This window comes from Suricata suricatta, chromosome 12, assembly GCF_006229205.1.
Source record: "Suricata suricatta isolate VVHF042 chromosome 12, meerkat_22Aug2017_6uvM2_HiC, whole genome shotgun sequence".
NCBI lineage: Eukaryota > Metazoa > Chordata > Mammalia > Carnivora > Herpestidae > Suricata > Suricata suricatta.
The window spans coordinates 20,645,889-20,665,720 of record NC_043711.1 but is presented as its reverse complement, the minus strand read 5'-3'; the positions used below and the strand labels follow the sequence as shown (position 1 = coordinate 20,665,720).

General features: G+C 38.4%; 1 protein-coding gene across 17 annotated transcripts in view; it reads left to right on the top strand.

Moving 5' to 3' along the window:
• Positions 1 to 19,832, top strand: part of PBRM1 (polybromo 1) — a 118,835-nt gene that overhangs the window by 38,139 nt on the left and 60,864 nt on the right. For 12 of the 17 annotated variants that reach the window (XM_029917490.1, XM_029917488.1, XM_029917498.1 and 9 more), the window contains 7 exons: positions 2,588 to 2,673; positions 3,434 to 3,529; positions 4,152 to 4,243; positions 7,476 to 7,689; positions 11,619 to 11,760; positions 12,885 to 12,982; positions 15,089 to 15,133. In XM_029917490.1, coding sequence (XP_029773350.1) covers positions 2,588 to 2,673; positions 3,434 to 3,529; positions 4,152 to 4,243; positions 7,476 to 7,689; positions 11,619 to 11,760; positions 12,885 to 12,982; positions 15,089 to 15,133 — 773 coding nt within the window. The remainder of the gene's footprint in view (positions 1 to 2,587; positions 2,674 to 3,433; positions 3,530 to 4,151; positions 4,244 to 7,475; positions 7,690 to 11,618; positions 11,761 to 12,884; positions 12,983 to 15,088; positions 15,134 to 19,832) is intronic. The other 5 variants (XM_029917501.1, XM_029917500.1, XM_029917499.1 and 2 more) reach the window with 1 other exon arrangement.

The window sequence follows — 19,832 nt, the reverse complement described above, 5'->3', positions numbered from 1 at the left end:
TATTCTGGACATTTCTTATCAGTGGAGTCATAGAGCATGTGGTCCTCTGTCTGGCCTCTTGCCTTGAGCGTGGTGTTTTCATGATGCTCATGCTGCAGCAAGGTATCAGTACTTCGTCCTCGTCTGTTACATTTATATACTGCTTATTGTTTACCCACTTGTCAGTTGCTAGACATTTGGGTTTCCACTTTTTGGCTACTATAAATAATGCTTCCTTGAACCTTCATGTGTAAGCTTTTATGGAGACATAATATTTTCATTTTTCTTAGGTACATACCTAGGAATGGAATTGCTGGTCCACATGGTTAACCATATGTTTAACTTTTTGAGGACCCACCACCACATTGTTTTCTAAAGTAAATGCACAGTTTTACATTCGCACTAGCAATGTGCAATTGTACTTTCTCCACTTTCTCACTAATATTTCTTTGCCATTTTTGATTTTGTTTTTATGATAGCCATCCTCGTGGCTGTGAAGTAGTATGTAATTGTGTTTTGATTAGCATTTCCTTGATGATCAGTGATGTTAAACAGCTCTTTATGTGCATATTGGCCGTTCATATATCTTCTTTGAGAAAATTTCTGTTCAGATCCTTAGCCCATTTTTTAATTGGGCTACCTGCCTTTTTATTGTTGAATTGTTAGATTTCTCTATGTAGTCTTGATGTTAGAGTAGATATATAATTTACAAGTATTTTCTCCCATTCTATGGATTTTTTTCACTTCATGATAGTGTCCTTTGACACAGTTTGTAATGTTATTTAATGCAGTTTGTTTTTCCTTTGGTTGCTCATACTTTTCAGTGACACATATAAGAAAGCATTACTTGGGAGCCTGGGTTGCTCAGTCAGCTAAACAACCGACTTTGGCTCAGGTCATGATCTCACAGTTCATGAGTTCAAGCCCCGCGTTGGGCTCTGTGCTGACAGCTCCGAGCACGGAGCCTGCTTTGGATTCTGTGTCTCCCTCTCTGTCTGCCCCTCCCCTGCTTGTGCTCTGTCTCTCAGAAATATGTAAACATTTAAAAAAAAAAAAAAAAAAAAGCTTACTTAATCCAAAGCCACAAAGGTTTACACCTTTGTTTTCTTCTAAGAACTTTATAGTTTCAGCTCTCTTTTTTTTAAAACATTTATTTATTTTTGAGAGAGAGAGAGACAGAACATGAGCAGGGGAGGGGAAGAGAGAGGGGGAGACACAGAATCCAAAACCAGCTCTAGGCTCTGAGTTGTCAGCACAGAGCCAGATGCAGGGCTCAAACTCACGAACAGTGAGATCATGACCTGAACCGAAGTCAGACACTTAACCAACTGAGTCACCCAGGCACACCAATTTCAGCTCTTAGACCTAAATGTGCCAATTTTGAGTTAATTGGTGTATACCTGAGGTGGGTGTGAGGTGGGGAATCTACATTGATTCTTCTACAAGAGATACTCATTTGTCCCAGCACCTTATATTGAAAAAACTATTTTTACCTCATTGAGTTGTGTTGGCTAGAGGTTAACTGTAAGTGCATGGGTTTATTTCTGGAAGCTCAGTACTCTTCCATTCATTTATATATGTCCCTTTATGCCAGAGGTAAGGTTCGTTTTTGAGCCACTTTTTAGTTAAACATTGATTTAATGTCTCCTTTTAAACCTATAATAAATATACTGGGGCACCTTGGTGGCTCAGCCAGTTAAGCATCTGACTTCCCTCCCCCATGCTCGTTCACGCTCTCTCTCTCACTCTCTCAAAAATAAAGACATAAAAAATTTTTTTAAAAACTTCATAAATATAAAAAAGCAACCTGTGTAGTGTAATACACAATATAAAATGATTACTGTTTCGTGATGTGATTCTTTCCTAGAAATTTTGTAGTCCTATAACATAGTTGCTTTAGAAATTTCTTGAATTAATAATATGTCATTGGGAATTTAGCAAAAGATTCTCAGAAAACCTTTTGAGAGTAAAATCATTTAGACTTCCAGATTACTGATTCATATATAGTTGCTTTTGGTAGTTCAGTTATCTTTCATTTTTTAATAAACCTTCATCTTTTAAGAAACTTCAAGTGAAAATCAGAAGTGAACTATAAAGATTTTGTATTTTTAGCCCTTAATAGAACACTTTAATAGTATAGTACCAAGAATTTGTTGATGCCGTTAAGATTGTACTTTTTGGTCTGATTATTTTCCCTAAAATAAATTTTAGGGAAACGGGAAGCTAGATTGATCTATTGTATGCTATTGATTTAAATGAGTACATTCATCCTAAATTTGTGTGTATACTCTTTAATCTTAGAAGTATATCTTTGTATCAATTGTTAGGTCAGTAGACACAGGTGGAGTTTATTTTTGCTCATTTTTCCTTATTCACTGTTAGACCTTTGTGCATTACTTGACTAATTGTGAAAGAGGTAGGCTTTTTAGCTTCTATATAATTGTGGCTGTGGTTTTCGAGGTTGTGGAAAGGCTAGAGGATGCAGCTTTATGGGCATTGAATGGAAGTCTACTCCAGATGGACAACTGCTGTAGAAAGTGTCCAGTGCATGGTTGACAGCGTTTTAAACGTTCCTTTTTTCCTAAACCAAATAATTTTGTGTTGACAGGATGCAAATTCTATAAAAAAAATATTTTATATGAAAAAGGCAGAAATTGAACATCATGAAATGGCTAAGTCAAGCCTTCGGATGAGGTATGTTTTTAAAATGTCTAAGATCCTTGTGCCTTTATTATTTGCCCAATTTTCTAGCTAGTGGAATCAATGTAGTGGAAAACAAGGTGTATATTGCATTTGAAGGTTATAGTTACAGTTGATAATGTGATTCTGAAGAGAATAGAGATTAACTCTTACCCAGCCTTTTCATTGCAGCTGAAAGGCTTTATTTTAGAAGAAACAATTTTTGAGGCTTAGTACCACTATCTACTTTTATTGCTACATGTGTATGTATTTGTCTTTATGTGTATCACATATATACATCTGTTATATATGATAAGTGCATATGTAACATGGGATTTGTATGTAATGTATACTACTATATATTTATATCAGCAGCAAGAGCATATAGCCAGGTGTCAAGAAATCTAAAGTATCATCCTGGCTCTTCCTTGTGTAAGGACCAGGACTTTGAACAAGTCTTCTGAGATTCCATTTCCTCCTACTGGAAATGGAAGCTGGAGTGGATGCTTTCAAAGCTTTCTTCTAACTCTGACATTTGTTTCATTACCAGATCCTCTGGTCACTGCAGGGACCTTGAGCTCTCTAGGACCAGCCCTGGTCCGTTTTCTTCTACAGAATCCTCAGGCTTTGGAACAAAGCCTGCTCTAGAGGCTCAGAAATATTTGAGCATTTCTATTTAGAAACAAACCAAAAAATGCTTGTTTCATTTTTATTTACTCAACATTCTGATTTCAGCCATCAATTTTTTAAGGTTTTTTTATCTTATCTGTGACAGGACTTCATCAAATTTGGCTGCAGCCAGGCTGACAGGTCCTTCACACAGTAAAGGCAGCCTTGGTGAAGAGAGAAATCCCACTAGCAAGTATTACCGGTGAGAGAGGGAGTGTGTTTAATCTGGGAACTGACCATGTTTATGAGGCAAGGCATATTAATGTTTGCCTGATGGCTATCTTGAAGTAATTCTTTTGGGTATAATTGGGTTATTATAATTATTATCATATAGCTTTTCAAAAGTTAAGTGCTATAGTTGGCCTTACCTTACCTCTGGAAAATGCATAGGCAGAAGTTGTTTGTCAGATAGTGTTTAATATTTATAATAAAATAAATGTGTGGTAAAATACTGAAAGAATCTGTATCAAAAGTAAGATTTATGTATATTGTAGAACATGAGCATCTTAGAATTAACCAGTAATTATGAATGGATCTGCATTTTTCATAAAATAAAGATTAGTGCTACATTTAAGTAACACATGATTGCAAGTAGCCTACTTTAGGCTTTCTACACCACTCCCTCTTTTCTGAGAGGGAAAAATTGGTCTTCTTGGCTTAGATTGATTATGGGGAATATAAAAGTACAAAGATAAATTGAGCACACAGTTGAATAGAAATTGTTTTTGTGTGTATGAATACTTTGTTAACAATTCCTATTTCCTATAAAGTACCTTAATTATTATAACATTTTTTCCTGTCTTCTGATTGCTTTTTTTTTATAGTAATAAAAGAACCGTCCAAGGGGGTCGTTTGTCAGCAATTACTATGGCACTTCAGTATGGCTCAGAAAGCGAAGAGGATGCTGCGTTAGCTGGTAGGCATTAGGTCTTGACTAGTTATGCCTTCTCAGCTGATCTTTCTGGTGAAGGAAAATTACAGTAACTTTGGTCTCTCTGGGAGTTTGTCAGTTTTGGAGTACATGCTATTTTGTTGCATTTTGATTACACTCTTCGGTTGGCAAACTTTTCTAAAGCCTATTTATTTTGTGTTATAGCTTGTATCTAATAAGTAAATACTTCAGCAAAACAGTTGGTTTGCTAGCTTCAGCACATCCTGGTTTCAGGATAAATAGTGAGGACTAGTGATACCATCAGGAAATCCTAGGGAGACTTTCACACCATCTTAGATTTCCAGCTACTACCGTATATTTGCAGTAAGCTGTAATTTCCTTTTGGCAAGATCTTCTGATTAAAGATAGATGTAAATTACAATCAGAGCAGCCTAAGATAACAAGATTAATGTAAACAAATGTTCTGCAGTTAGAGAATCCATCTTCTTGGATTCACATAGAACAATCACACATATTTACCATGTACTTAGCCATGAAACAAATTTCAACCAGTTTGAAAGTGGGTATTTTACAGACCAAATTTCTGACCATAATGCACCTATGGTAAGCACCTAATCTTGAAAAGATAAAATTTTAAAAGCCAAACGCTTAGGAAAGACAAAACTTTTCAAATGTTTGAGTTTCTCTTTTTGAAAAAGAAAAATTATAATAGAAATTTAATTACCTTAAATTGAACATTAGCAATAATGCACATAATATATGTCAAAACAGTAGGGATACATTAAAGGTATTTTTGAGGGAAAGTTATAGGGCTGAATGCTTCTGTTTAGAGCAACTGAAAGGCAATGAACTAAACACCCAACATAAGTAAATAATAAGACAATAAAAGCAGAGACATTAGAAAAGTAAGAAAGCTAAGAGCAGAAATGAATTTGTTTGAAAGGAAACCTATAGTAGAAAAGATCAATGAAGTAAAAGTTTTGTTATAACTATTAATAAAATAGGCAATCCTGTGGTAAGATTATCAAGAAAGAAATTGAAGGAACAAATAAAAAATACTAGGGGAAACAAGGAGCATGTAGATTAAAAAGAGTGTATGAACTGCTTTTCACAAACAAATTTTAACATTTGGATGTTGGGCAAATTTCTAGAAAATGAAAAATACCTGGGGCACTTTGGTGGCTCAGTCAGTTGAGTGTCTGACTTTAGTTCAGGTCATGATCTCGCAGTTTGTGAATTTGAGCCCCACATCAGGCTCACTGCTGTCGTGTGTCAACGCAGAGCCCACTTCAGATCCTCTGTGCTCCTCTACCCATTCCCCACATGTGCTGTCCCATAAATTAGTAAGTAAATAAATAATAATAAATACCTACAACTGATTCAAGAAGAAAAAGGCTTATTAGTTGTACCAGCATTAAAAGAAATTATTACTTATAAATCTTTTCCGTAGAAAACAACAAGCCAATCATTCAAGGAACAGAATTACATACAAACTCCTGCATAGAATAGAAAAGGAGCTCCCCAGTTTATTTTTTAAATCTGTTAAAACCTAGATATTCAAACTAAACAAAAGGAAGCACACTGTATCTAGCAATATTTATAAAAGATAATACATGATAAGACAGTTGGGTTTGCTATGTCACTTTAACATTAGAAAAGGTAAAAGCACAAGAGAAATGCTTACAGCATTCCCTTTACTGTAAGTAAGAATGTTGTTACCTCATTTGCTCAAAGGACTAGCCAGACAACAATGAAGGAGTAAGAATCAGAAGAAAAGAATTTATAAGGATTACAGCTGAAAGATTGTTTTTTGAGTTTTCTACTCAAAAGACTATACAGAAAAATTACTGGAATTAATAAGAATAATAAAGTGCTAGACATAATTATCTAAAAATTTAATTTCTAGAACCAGCCACAAAAAGAAAATATAAGTTTTTAAGATAGGATTTATAGTAGCAACAAAACATTCCTAGGTATAAATCAACTACATATGTGTGAGCTCTCTATAGAGAAGTTCAGCAGTAGTAGGGTTAGAAAAAACTAGTTTCAGATCCTCTCTTTGCTTCTGGCTCCATGACTAGATCTAAATCCTCTCTGAAATCCCCCAAGACTGGTGTGTGCCCATCTCTTAACACTATAACTAAGGACTTAATAAACGATTGTCATTGTTAACTGGGAGCAGTAGTGATTTTGATGATACAGATCTCTCAAGAAAAACTTAAATTATGCTCCTTATAGACTATTAAAGAATTTAGGGAAATGAAGAATATCTTTTGTTTTTCTATAAAAGTGATTATATGTTGTTTGTTTAGGTGTTTTTATCATTAGCTTCTGTTTAAAAATTCCCTCAATAAGGGAAGACCTCGTTCTTAAGTGATGCTATAGACCAGTGGGGCAAAATCATGGAGAGTTAAAGCAAAACCAGATCTATCAATATCAACCCAACATCACTATACATTTTTATTAACATAAACTACATGGTATTGCTTTAGTTCTGAGGTCTTTGTATGGCTGGTTGTTGATTTTCTTGGCCAGACACATACAGCAAGGAGTCTCTAAAGGAGGCACATTTAAAAAGAGAAACTATTTTGGGGCACCTGGGTAACTCAGGCCTCTGGGCATCCGACTTTGGCTCAGGTTATGATCTCACCATTTGTGAGTTCGCCCCATGTTGGGCTCTGTGATGACAGCTCAGAGCCTGGAGCCTGCTTCAGATTCTGTCTCCCTCTCTCTCTGACCCTCCCCTGCTCACTCGCATGCTCTCTCTCTCTCAAAAAATAAACATTTTTTTAAGGTTTGTTTTTTGAGAAAGAGAGAGAGTGCAAGCAGGGGAAGGACAGAGAGAGAGGGAGAGACAATACAAAGACAGGCTCTAGGCTCTGAGCTAGCTATAAGCACAGAGCCTGACACGGGGCTCGAACCCATGAACTGTGAAATTATGACTCAAGCCGAAGTTGGTCGCTCAACTGACTGAGCCACCCAGGCGCCCCTAAAAAAATTTTTTTAAAAGAGACACTATTTTGTAACTTTAAAAAAAGTGTAACATATTCTGTAATTTTTTTCTATTTTTTACATAACATTTCTCTAAGTAAACATACAATTAAGCATTACTAACAGCATCTTTAATGAGGGCTGGAAACTATTCTTTTAATGTATGTTTTGTCAAATATACATAGCTTAAGCTGGAAGGTAGTTAAAAGCTTTAAAGTATGGTTCTCTCTTCCCCTTATAAATACTTTTTATGTCTTTTATTTAGCTGCACGTTATGAAGAAGGAGAGTCGGAAGCAGAGAGCATTACTTCATTTATGGATGTCTCAAATCCTTTTTATCAGCTTTATGACACAGTTAGGAGCTGTCGGAATAACCAAGGGCAGCTAATAGCTGAACCTTTTTTCCATTTGCCTTCAAAGAAAAAGTATCCCGATTATTACCAACAAATTAAAATGCCCATATCCCTGCAACAGATCAGGTAAGATGTCTTCTACATTACTTCATAGAAATCCATTTTCTTGTGGTTGAGCCCTGCATATCTATCTCCTTCCTAAAATGGATAAGGATATTAAAGGTAAAAATGTTTGCATGTCTAGAGTATGCTTGAATATCACTCCTATATGAAAAGTGAAAAATAAACTTGATTAAGTACAAATGATATTCCTACTACAATAGAGGCAAGGCAAGTAAACAAAAGGTACTCCAGGTAGACATTTGTATATCAGATTATGACTGTAAATAGTCACATAGCTCAGAGTTTAACTGTTCATTTTCCTAAAACTGATCAAAACACAAAAATCTTTTTGCTATACCTCTCATTGATATTTTAATTATAAGTTTAACTGTATATAAATTTTGTATCTATAGTTGAGCCCCTAGAATAAGTATAGTCAGCCCTCAGAGAATTCATTATTTGAAACAATACCTGAAAGATGGCCCTTGTTGGTTTCCCTTTTCTGTTTAGAAAATGTTAAAATAATTAGGAGTCCCTGGGTGGCTCACAGTTGGTTAAGCATCCGACTCTTGATTTTAGCTCAGGTCATGATCTCACAGTTTGTGGGTTCAGGCCCCTTGTGGGGTTCTGCGCTGATAGTGCAGAGCCTGCTTGGGATTCTCTCTCTTCCTCTCTCTCTGCCCCTCTTCTGCTTGTGTGCATGCGCGCTCTCTCACTCTCTCTCTCTCTCTCTCTCTCTCTCTCTCTCTGTCTCAAAAATAAATAAACTTTAAAAAAAAGAAAATGTTAAAATAATCATTGTGGGATGACTGGCTGGCTCAGCTGGTAGAACATGTTGGTTCTTGATCTCAGGGTTGTGAGTTCTAGCCCCACATTGGGCATGGAGACTACTTTTAAATAAACAATCATTGGAAATTCAGCCAGACAGGATACTGAAACCACCACATTATTAAAAATAATAGGAAGGTCGCCTGGGTGGCTCAGTCAGTTAAGCGCCAGCTTTGGCTCAGGTCATGATCTCACGAATCGTGGGTTCGAGCCCCGCATCGGGCTCTGTGCTGACAGCTAGCTCAGAGCCTGGAGCCTGCTTCAGATTCTGTGTCTCCCTCTCTCTCTGACCTCCCCTGCTCTCACTGTCTCTGTTTCTCAAAAATAAATAAAAACCATTAAAAAAAATTTTTTAATGATAGGAAATAAGTAATATCGTAACTCTTACATTGCAGGATAGATTTTACAGTATACCTAAATAGAGGCAACAACACAAAAATATCTTAACTGGGCAAACTCAGACTAAGCTGATATTACCAGGGCAGATAACCCGCTTTCCAAATAATGGGAATTAAATTCTTATACTTGCTGGATTCTAGAAAATAAGGTTGGTTAGCAACAGATGTTTCATAGTTTTGCATTTGTAATTTCCATGTTCATTTGATCAGTAAAATTTATGATGATTTTACTTAATTCCTACTTTGGAGGTTTTTTGGGTTTTGTGTTTTTTTTACATTTACTGATTTTAGAGAAACAGAGTGAGACAGAGCATGAGTGGGGGAGGGGCAGAGAGAGAAGGAGCCACAGAATTCGAAGTAGGCTCCATATTCTGAACAAGCGTTCAGCACACAGCCTGGCGTGGGGCTTGAACCCACAAACCATGAGATCATGACCTGAGCCCAAGTCGGAAACTTAACAGACTGAGCCACCCAGGCGCCCCAAACTTTGGAGGTTTCGTACATAAGTAGGATAATAGAAAATCAGTTTATTTTGCCTTCTTAAAATAAAGCTGCCATTCATGAAGAAAATAGTTTGGAAATTGTCTTTTATACGCTCGGTGTTGCAAAAGGTAGTGACAGTCTTCTAGCTGTTGAGAGGTTCTCCTTTAACTCAACAGTTTTTGTCCTTAGTTTGTTTTTTCCCTCAGTCTTTTTTATTATTGTTCAGTCTAATTAATTAGTTTAGTTCAAAAGAAGACATATCTCAAGCCAACTCAATCACCTGCCTACAACCTTCTTCCGGTTAAAATTTTCTAATATGAATACTGCTTTGTTAAGTCAATAATTCTGCGCCTTCCCCCCTTTTAAATTTACTTTTTGACAGTTGCCTGGCACATAGGTAGGGAGGGTGAGGAACAGAGAAGTGGGCTGAGGCCTAGCTAGGAGCACACTATTAGAATTCTGCAGGGTCAGCTTTTAGGTTGACTAATCTACCTCCTTTCTAAGGACATACAAGGCATCAGTGCCTGACAGGAGCTGGAGTAACTTCCGTGGTCTCTCCATAGGAGCAACAGGGAAATTGACAGCAGTGCTGCCAACTAGAGCTCTCTGTGATGGTGGAAATATTATTTTCTCTGTCATTTGCCCTTCCATTATGGCAGCCACTAGTCGCATGTGACTATTGAGCACTTGATATGTGGCAGGTACAACTTAGGAACTAGATTTTAAATTTTATTTTGCTTTAAATAGCTACATGTGGCTAGTGGTGACTCTGTTATACAGCATAGTCCTAGGAAGATTTGTTGGCAGAAGGATGATAGTTGAATGTCGTCAAAAGCAACAGAAATGGAAGAGTGATGAGCTAGACAGTGTGGCTCCATAGGCCACCTGCAGTATGCCAGGGCTTGTCAGCCCTACCTTTTATTCCCTATTATGCCCATCCTGCCCCTGCTATGCTTGATTAGCATCAGTCTGATGAGCATCTGAAGATTTATTACAGATTGTTGTTTACAAGTTTGAGTTCCATGTCAGTTCTCCGTGGGTATTGAGAATACTCAGCACTTTACCCCTGGGGTCGGCCTGAATAAGTCTGAGGCTGTAATTTAAGTTCTGGGTGCTAGCTACATAAGCTGGTGTTGAGGACTGAGTTTCTGCATTGTTGCTGTCTGCTTCATCCCAGTCCTCTAACCCTCGTATCTTTTTAAGTGCACATGGGATCTGCACATAGTTTTGCAGGTGCTTCTGTCAGAAGATTTCAGAGTCTATCCTAAGTGCATATAGTTAGGGCAAACTGACTCTTGACTTGTATAAAATGTATAAAGGACTTTATAAGACTTGTTATTAGCAGTAGCCATAGTGTCTGAGAGACATACCAGAATTCTTAAGACTTTTGAGGTGCCTGGATGGCTCAATTGGTTGAGCGACTTTGACCTAGGTCATGATGTCATGGCTTGTGAATGTGAGCCCCGTGTCAGGCTCTGTGCTGACAGCTTAGGGCCTGGAGCCTGCTTTAGCTTCTGTCTTTGCCTTGCTCCCTGCCCCTCTTCTGCTTGTACTTGCCCTCTTTTTCTTTCTCAAAAATAAATAAACATTAAAAAAAATTTTAAAGAATTCTTAAGACTTTTAAGTAAAATAAATAAAAACCTCAATTTTAAGCCATCATAATTAGTTACAAGTGTCTGTATTGGAAGGGTAGTAGTGAATGGACTCTGACATGTGTGCCTCTCATTCACCATCTTATGTTATCTTCATTGTACATATGTGTATCCCCCAGAGTTGCTCTTTCGTGGTGTTGCCAGTTCTTTCTCTTTTCTTTAACCTTCATGAATGGGAATGGCCTTTTATTTTCAGAAGTGGCTAGATCACCATGGTTCTTCATTAAAGTAGCTTAAAACCTCCTTGATTTTTTTTTCTCTTCTTGGGGTTTGAATTTTAACCGCTAACAAGGGTTTTCCGTTAGAATTTTTGCTAGTTTATTTGCTCTATAATTGACCACGTTGGCACCCAGGTCCTCTTATTACTTCTTCTAGTGTTTCGTTCTTCTGGATTTTCCGGTAGACTGTCATGCTAACTACAATGGTGCTTTTGCATCCTTTCTTACTGAACGTGCCCCTAACAGGCCTCTAATCAGTGTCACTAGTAAAGAGGTCAGCTACTGCTTGTTAGGAATTTTGAACTGGACTTTCAATAAGGATGTTCCATCATTTTCGTAAAGGCAAATTGTAGCTGTGTGTTTATCTTTCACAGAACAAAGCTAAAGAACCAAGAATATGAAACTTTAGATCATTTGGAGTGTGATCTGAATTTAATGTTTGAAAATGCCAAACGCTATAATGTTCCCAATTCAGCCATCTACAAGCGGGTTCTAAAATTGCAGCAAGTCATGCAGGTATGATCCTTGGATTTACGTAACTGCGGTATGTATAACTGAGGTAATTTTACAAACTCTGAGGACATGCTTTTGAGAGGTGTGAGTTCTTCCAGCAAGATCACATCATTTATTTCACCCGCAAGTCCTGCTGAGAATCTTTTTAGAGTTGTAAGGACCATGTAAAGTAGGAATAATAGTTTAGACTTGGTTGCCTTTGTGAGTGGAAGGAGCAGAGGTTTGTGGCTCAGGAGTAATTTTATAGTCCTCATGAAGTTTCCTTCCAATCACAGATGATATGCTGTTATTTAGATTTAATTTCTTTGATTCTGGACTTTGTTAAGCTAGGATTAGTCCTCGGAGGACTAATTAAGGACATCTTAAAGCTAATTAATCAGTATAGTGTCCACGAATTTATCAGATCTTTTCTGATGGGCATCTGGAGTCATGGGTCCCTTAGGGATTTTGAAACAGAAAGGCATAGATATGAAATACAAATTGTGTCTGTTGGTTTTGGGTAGAATCTTTCTGGAAAGAGAATCTCAGAGCAAGGAAGCAAAAAAGCCATTTTAGATCACCTGTAGAATCTTCATTCTGTATAGTCAATACTGGCATCAGTGCTTCAGAGCTTTGGATTTCAAGTATTTTCTTTCAGAACTCTGTATATATTCTCTAAGTGCAGTGGATGGACTTTCAGCTCTTTGGCAGAAGGTCTTTAAAAATGCATGTGTTGAAAAGTAGATCTTCTTTCACCTCTCACATTAAACTTTCTTCTTAGCTACACCATTGCTTAAGAAGTCAAGGGTACCAAAGACCATTTTTGAATTGGCTTTACTTAAAATGACCCCTAGGGCCGGATGCCCCTACCGCTTGCCTCAGTGCTTTTAATGTCAGTGCCCTTTGTAGTGTTGCATTTTAGCTAGTGTTGATTCCTCAAACCTCTGGATCCGTTTTTTCACCTGCTTTTCTGTCATGCAGGCTTTTGTTAATTGGGTTATTGAAATGTTTACAGACTCTAGTTTTGTGCGTCCTAAATGCGGTGGTGTTTTTCTAAGAGAATCTGAGATGTCTACCTCATTAATATGCATATATTCTAGGAGTGTTCAGCAGGGTGAGCTTCACTCCCAGGATCTTCTCTGTTTCAGGCAAAGAAAAAGGAGCTTGCCAGGAGGGATGACATCGAGGATGGAGACAGCATGATCTCTTCAGCCACCTCTGATGCTGGTAGCGCCAAAAGAAAAAGGTACACACTCTTCTCACAGCTGGAGACACCTCCATTTCTATTATTTTGTTTTAGAGAAGTGCAGAAAAATGTGTTTTTAAGCTATCAGGTATGAAATTTCTTATAAGCTTTAATTATTTAATAACACATCTTTTAGAATTCATTTGTAAATCATATAATTAGCACTTTTGTTGGTGCAAATACCGTACTGGTTTTAGATGATCAAGATAAAAAATGGTGACTACTTATGTAGCTTGGAAAAACATGTTCCGCTTTTTGCTGTCTGGGTCATTTTGTTTTAATGTGGCATTTCAAGAGTGCCACTTAAGTGTAATTTAGGCAATTTCTACATAGTGAATTGCAAAACATTTAGTACTATCACTGTAGTGAAGTAAGTCACTGAAACTCTTACATCTTCATTTTTCCTTATGAATCTGATCTTTATTTGCCATTGTAAGGATGTCAGATTGTAAACTACCAAGTCATAACTTCTTGTAGATCATAAAGTGCTAAGCTAGATGTTTGGTTTTCTCCTCCTTGTAATCTTCCTCTGAACGTCCCTGACCCTTCCTTTCTCTCATGGGTTGTGTGGAAGGGCACCTCACTGAGATTCTGAAGCTGGACTCCATACAAAATCATACAAGAACATCTCTTTTGTCTACGCCTCCCACACAGTTTCTCTGGCTTGATCTTTGTGGAACACCATATTCTCCCTCAGCCTTAACTGTTTCACCATCTCTGTAGCAGCAGTCACTCCAGGGAGGACACCTTAAACAAGAAATAAGCGAATCACTAATAGCAGGGACAGGTTCAAAGTTGAATGAAGAAGTACTCGTAATTGTTGACACTGTTCTCTTCATGCACTAATAGATCCACTAAGATCAGAGGATTAAAAGAAGTGGTTCACAAAAGAGAAGCTGTCCTATCTTTTCCTCTTATAAATAGCATTTGGGAAAATTGTTTTAGCTTTGAAAATAACTGCTGTGCTATGCCTTGGGAACTAAATCGATCGGTGTGCCCTGAGATGTGAATCTCCTCCATTGCTGGCCTATGAATTTCATCCTTCCAAGTTCTTAATTCCTTGTTATACCAGGGACAACGGAGGAAAAATGTGAAACCAGATCAGAGACATCAAGTCAAGAACATCTTTGAGTATAATTATATAACTCTACTACAGCATCACCTGTGTTTTCCAGATCAGTCACCCATCAAAGATAAAAACTTCTAAGGCAAAAGAAGGTAATGGAGGCAAAAGTGATGGTACAATTAGTGCCAACACTGAATGAAAAGAGAGATCTTAAACTAGTTGAGTGTTAAAAAAGCAGTTCCAAAGAAGCATTAGCCCAGGCCAGATCCTTAAAAAGTACCTATCTCTCTCTGTGGCTTGTAGTTCGTGGGACAACCCAAGTACATCAAAGGAAAACTGTTACTCTAAAACCTCCCATAAAAACAAAAATAAGTATGATGTTGAAATCATAAAAATTCCACTTCAGACAAAAAGTCTCTATGAGCAGGTTTCTTGGGAAGTGTTTTGAATAATGTGAAGAACACAAATAAGAAGAGCAAACACAAATCCTAGCTCAGGCATTAAAAGAACATACCTGGTTTTGAAATCTAGGCATGAGCGGCCATTAAGAAGTTGAGAAAAGCAAGTCCTATACTCTGGATTGTGTGGCAAGGAAGAAATATAACGAGCCTTTTAGAAGGTAGGTAGTTAGGTCAAGAGGTTTTGCTAATGAGAAATAGACTTTTCCAGAATTCAGGCAAACATAGCTGCCTAGTACTTGTCCACAGAAGTCAGGACCAGGTTTTCCAAGTACCACTCGACAAATCCTAAATACTGTGTATGACTCAATCTTTGCCTTATTTTTTCTTAATATCAAACAGTAATGAGAGCAATTAATATATGTTTTCTTCATTCTGGGAGTGCATTCTTCTCCCTGACCCCTTTGCCCAAACATCTACCTGCTGTCTTCCAGGTTAAAATGTTCCAAGTATTCTTAATATCTTTTATCCTTTGGATTGAAGAATCCTCTTTTTTCTCAACCGTATATGGTTTATATGTGATCCTCCAATGTTGCTTGTTTTATTTCTCTTCACATGTAATGTTTGTTTCTGCTTTCCCAGGAACACTCTTGACAGTGAGATGTTGGGTCTCAGGAGGCTCTCCAGGTGTGCAGTCCTTTTTTATGCATAAACATTTTAAAAAGTATAACTTCTGTGGCATGGTCAGTACTGAGTAGGTGAAAAGTGAAGCCATAAGCATGTGAAATGACAGTGTTTGTTTGGGGACCACTTTACTTTATGAATAAAGAAAGCAGTATTGTTTAAAAGTGTAGTTGGTAAAATGAATTCAGAATTAGTCTAGATAGTTCAGAAGCCTTCATTTGTTGCTAGTTTGGCCAGGGGCAGCAAGCCGCCTGGACCAGTCGTTGTGGTTGGGATTGTGCAGCAGAAGGCCGGGGCTGGGAATACAGTGGCAGCGCCGGTGTCCAGAGGCTGGCCGATGCTCATTCCCTTTCAGGAATGTCTTTTACAGAGTGAGGGGTGGTGGAAGGATCAAAATCAGTGTTGACAATCTAAGCGATGTCAGCCTGTGTTGGCACCTGTGCATTGGGTTAGTGCTTCTTAAGCATGAATACATTCCTCAGTCTCTGATCTTGCCCATTGTTTTGTTTCTTTGAAAGCATCCATTCTTTTGCACGTTACTTATGATTTGGAAAAGAGCCTGCGAGTTGCCATGTTATAGTCCCAGTGATCATTGTGTGGTGCTTTTATTTTCACCTTAGCCTTTGGCATTCCTGGAGTATCAATTGCTTGCAGAACACCAGACTCTGCTCCTATAGGCCATAAAGGAAAATGGTTAGGCATCATCTCTACCCACTGGCCAACTTATTGGCCAGGAGAAGAGGCAGGTTGAAAACATATGAAATTATGTGGGAACAGCGTAGGAAAATAATCGCACCAAGTACATAATTGTGTAGTTCTATAGAACTACATGCATGATTGCTCAGATAGCTCTAGGAAATATGATGTCCCTATTGTGCTGAAGAGAAGGGTTCTTAGATCATACATTTAAGGAGAAGACCATTGGTTGTTATTTCTTTTATATCATTCATAGTGTATGGCACTAGCTCTGGGTAGTAGTAGAGATAGAAACATGGGGCATCATGGAGTAGTAGTATACTCCCAAGCTCTAGTACTTAACTCCAAGTTCAAATCATAGTTATTCTAATTAGCTTTGTGATCTGAGCCTCACCTCAATTTCCTCATCTAAAAAGGGAGTTGATAACTATACCTACATAAGATTGTTGTGACAACCTGAGTGGTTAATGTGTTTGAAGCCCTTAGAACTGAGCCTAGATGCAATTAGTACTCCATCAGTGTAACTGATTATTTTCTGGGAGTAGTTCCTGTGACATAAAGATTAGGTTGATTTCATTTTGTGTTTAGTCCAGTGTCTAGTCTGGGAAACTCATTAGAAAAGGTTTATTATTTATTAGAAAGTTTTAGTTATTAAAAGATTTTATTTCTTAAAGACTTGAAGATGCAATGGATGTAGCAAGCCTTGTAAAGGAGAGAACCTTTGGGTTTACTTAGCTCAACAGCAGACATCACTGAACCTCTAGGACCAAAACGTTAAATGCTAGTAGACATGGAATCCTATGAGGGTAGAGAGGCTCTTGGTAAGTGCTGACTTTTGAAAGGGAACAACATCATAAAAGCAGCCTGGTCTCAGTTCTCATTGCTTACTTTATGACCTTAGGTATTTTCTTGATTTCTCTAATCCTCCAGTTTTCCATCTGCAAAGTTGGGATTATAAGTGTACCTGGTTCTTAGAGCTTGAGGATTAAATGAGAGTGCACATATAGTGCTTATTAGCACAGTCCCTGGCACATGGTAGAAGTGTTAACTGTAACTATAAATGGGAATTTGTGTGTTTATATGCAAATATGAATACATATAATAACAGCTTCAGAGGAAGAGTACTGTTCAGGACATTTGAGAAAGTGGTCAGCTGCAGAGTATGAGGGTGAGGACTAACACTGTGGCATGAAAAATTGAAAGGCAAGATCTGGGGCACCTGGGTGGCTCAGTAGGTTAAGCATCCAACTTTGGCTCAGGTCATGATCTAGTGGTTCATGAGTTCAAGACCCGCATTAGGCTCTGTGCTGGCAGCTCAGAGCCCGGAGGCTGCTTCAGATTCTGTGTCTCCCTCTCTCTCTGTCCCTCCCCTGTTTGTGCTCTCTCTCTCTCCCTCACAATAAATATCTTTTTAAAAGTATGGGAAAAAAAAAAGGCAAGATCAGACCCAGAAGGGCTGTGGAGTCCCTCTAAAACTTGGTGATAAACTAAGAGAAGCAAAAAGTGACAGTGATTACATGTGTTTGAGGCTGGGTTGGGAGTCATTAGGATGTGATAGTGGTGACCCTGGAAAATCAGATTCAGAACAGCCTATTCTAGGTTCTAATCTTTGTGCAAATTAGAAAAAGCACCCATTTCTCAAGACACTTTCATTTGTTAGAAAATTGCTATACTATAATGATTTTGTTAGCACAGAACCCTTTATGGCCCATCTCCTGTAAAATTCTAGAACTGCATATTTATTACAACAGTGTCAAGCAGTCTCTTAAATAAATTCACATTTTGAATATATATTTTTTAATGTTTTGGGTCTTTTTTTTAATTTTTGAGAGAGAGAGAGAGAACACAATCAGGGGAGGGGCAGAGAGGGAAGGAGACACAGAATCCGAAGCAGGCTCCATCTCTGAGCTGTCAGGACAGAGCCCGACACAGGGCTTGAACTCATGTACTGAGAGATCATGACCTGAGTCACAGTTGGATATTTAACCAACTTAGCCACCCAGGTACCCCAGATTCATGTTTTGGATATGTCCCATTTAAAACTCCCACTTGCCATTCTTTTACTTTATTGACCCTTTTTCTAAAATCCACTTAAAAGCTTTCCTTCCTCTTCAAAAAGCTCATGAAAATCTGCCCTAGATCCTCTGTCAGAGTATTTGTAGCTTTATATAGAAAAGTCCAGTGATAATTGGGGGTGGTGTACTGGAATTAGGAAGGGAAGAGAGCTTACCTGGACTAAGTAAGGAACCTTGAATTGTTGTGTGTGGTATTCCTGGAATGGGGAGTGATTTCATTTTGAATTGATTATTGAAGAGATGTTTTAAGCTTGGGTTCAAAATGGGATTTCTGTGGATGGAACTAGAAGGTATTATGCTAAGTGAAATAAGTCAGTCAGAGAAAGAACAGATTTCATATGTTTCCACTCATATGTGGATCTTGAGAAGTTTAACAGAAAACCATGGGGGAAAGGAAGGGGGAAGAAGTTACAAACAGGGAGGAAGGCAAACCATAAGAGACTCTTAAACAGAGAACAAACTGAGGGTGGATGAGGGGGTGAAGGAGAAGGGGAAATCGTTGGTGGGCACTTGTTGGGATGAGCACTGGGTCTTGTATGTAAGCGATGAACCACAGGAATCTACCCCCAAAACCAAGAGCACACTGTACACACTGTATGCTAGCCAATTTGATAATAAATTATATTTAAGAAAGAAAGAAAGAAAACAGAAAACAAAATGGGATTTCTGGGTCTTCATTTTGAAGTTCCACCCCCCACAAGTGAGACCCAAAGAAACCATAACTGTCTTTAGTTGTTCTAAGCATAGATTTCTTTGATATCAAATTGAGATTCTGAAATTTTTCTTTAGAGCTTCCTGGAGGTTTTTTTTTTCTTTAATGTTTTATTTATTTTTGAGAGAAAGAGAGAGACAGCGTGAGCAGAGGAGGGTCAGAGAGAGAAAGAGATACGGAATCCAAAGACAGGCTCCAGGCTTTGAGTTAACTGACAGCACAGAACCCGACACGGGGCTCGAACCCACGAACCATGAGATCATGACCTGAGCCGAAGTCAGATGCTTAACCGAGTGAGCCACCCAGGCACCCTGAGGCTTCCTGAAGGTTAATGTCATCTGTGTTCTAATCTCTGCCCAGATGTGGAGCTCCAGGTTTTGGAGCTCTGTCCCTAATTCACCTTCCATTATCCACTTGCTAGAGTCCTGGACTAAGAGGACTGTTGCTCTCACATCGTTCCTCCAGATGTCTCCTCAGGGAAATAATTCCCACTGGATGAAACCTCTAAGATATCTAACAAAAGTACTGAGAAAGGAAAACAGCAGAAATGATCCCAGGGCCACTTAAGATTACCCAAGGGAAATGAACAGTCTGAGTAAAGACAAAGGAAACAGAGGTCCTTTTTCTTTTCCTAACTGACCACTCTGAGGCTGTCTTAGCTCCATGATGCTTGGAAGATAGACATTTCTGACCATGAGTTGGGGAGGGGCAGAGAGAGAAGGGGAGGGAGAATCCCAAGCAGGTTCCATGCTGCCAACGCAGAGCCCGAGGCAGGGCTTGAATCCTTGAAGCTGCGAGGTCATGACCTGAGCCAAAACCAAGGCAACTGAGCCACCCAGGCGCCCCTCATTTCTGACACATTTTATTTATTTATTTTTTAATGTTTTTATATAATTTTGATACAGAGAGAGATAACATGAGGGGGGGAGGGGCAGAGAGAGAAGGAGGCACGGAACATGAAGCAGGCTCCAGGCTCTGAGCTAGCTGTCAGCACAGTGCCTGACGCGGGGCTCAAACTCACCAACGTGAGATCTGACCTGAGCCGAAGTCGGAGGCTTTAACCGACTGAGCCACCCAGGCGCCCCTCTGACACATTTTAAAAGCTTGACTTAAAGATGAATATTTCTTTTCTTTTCTATTAATTATTCTGTATTTGGGTTTTGTTTCTTTTTTTAAAAAACATATTTTGAACTTGGGAGAGAAAATATCTAGCCTTTGG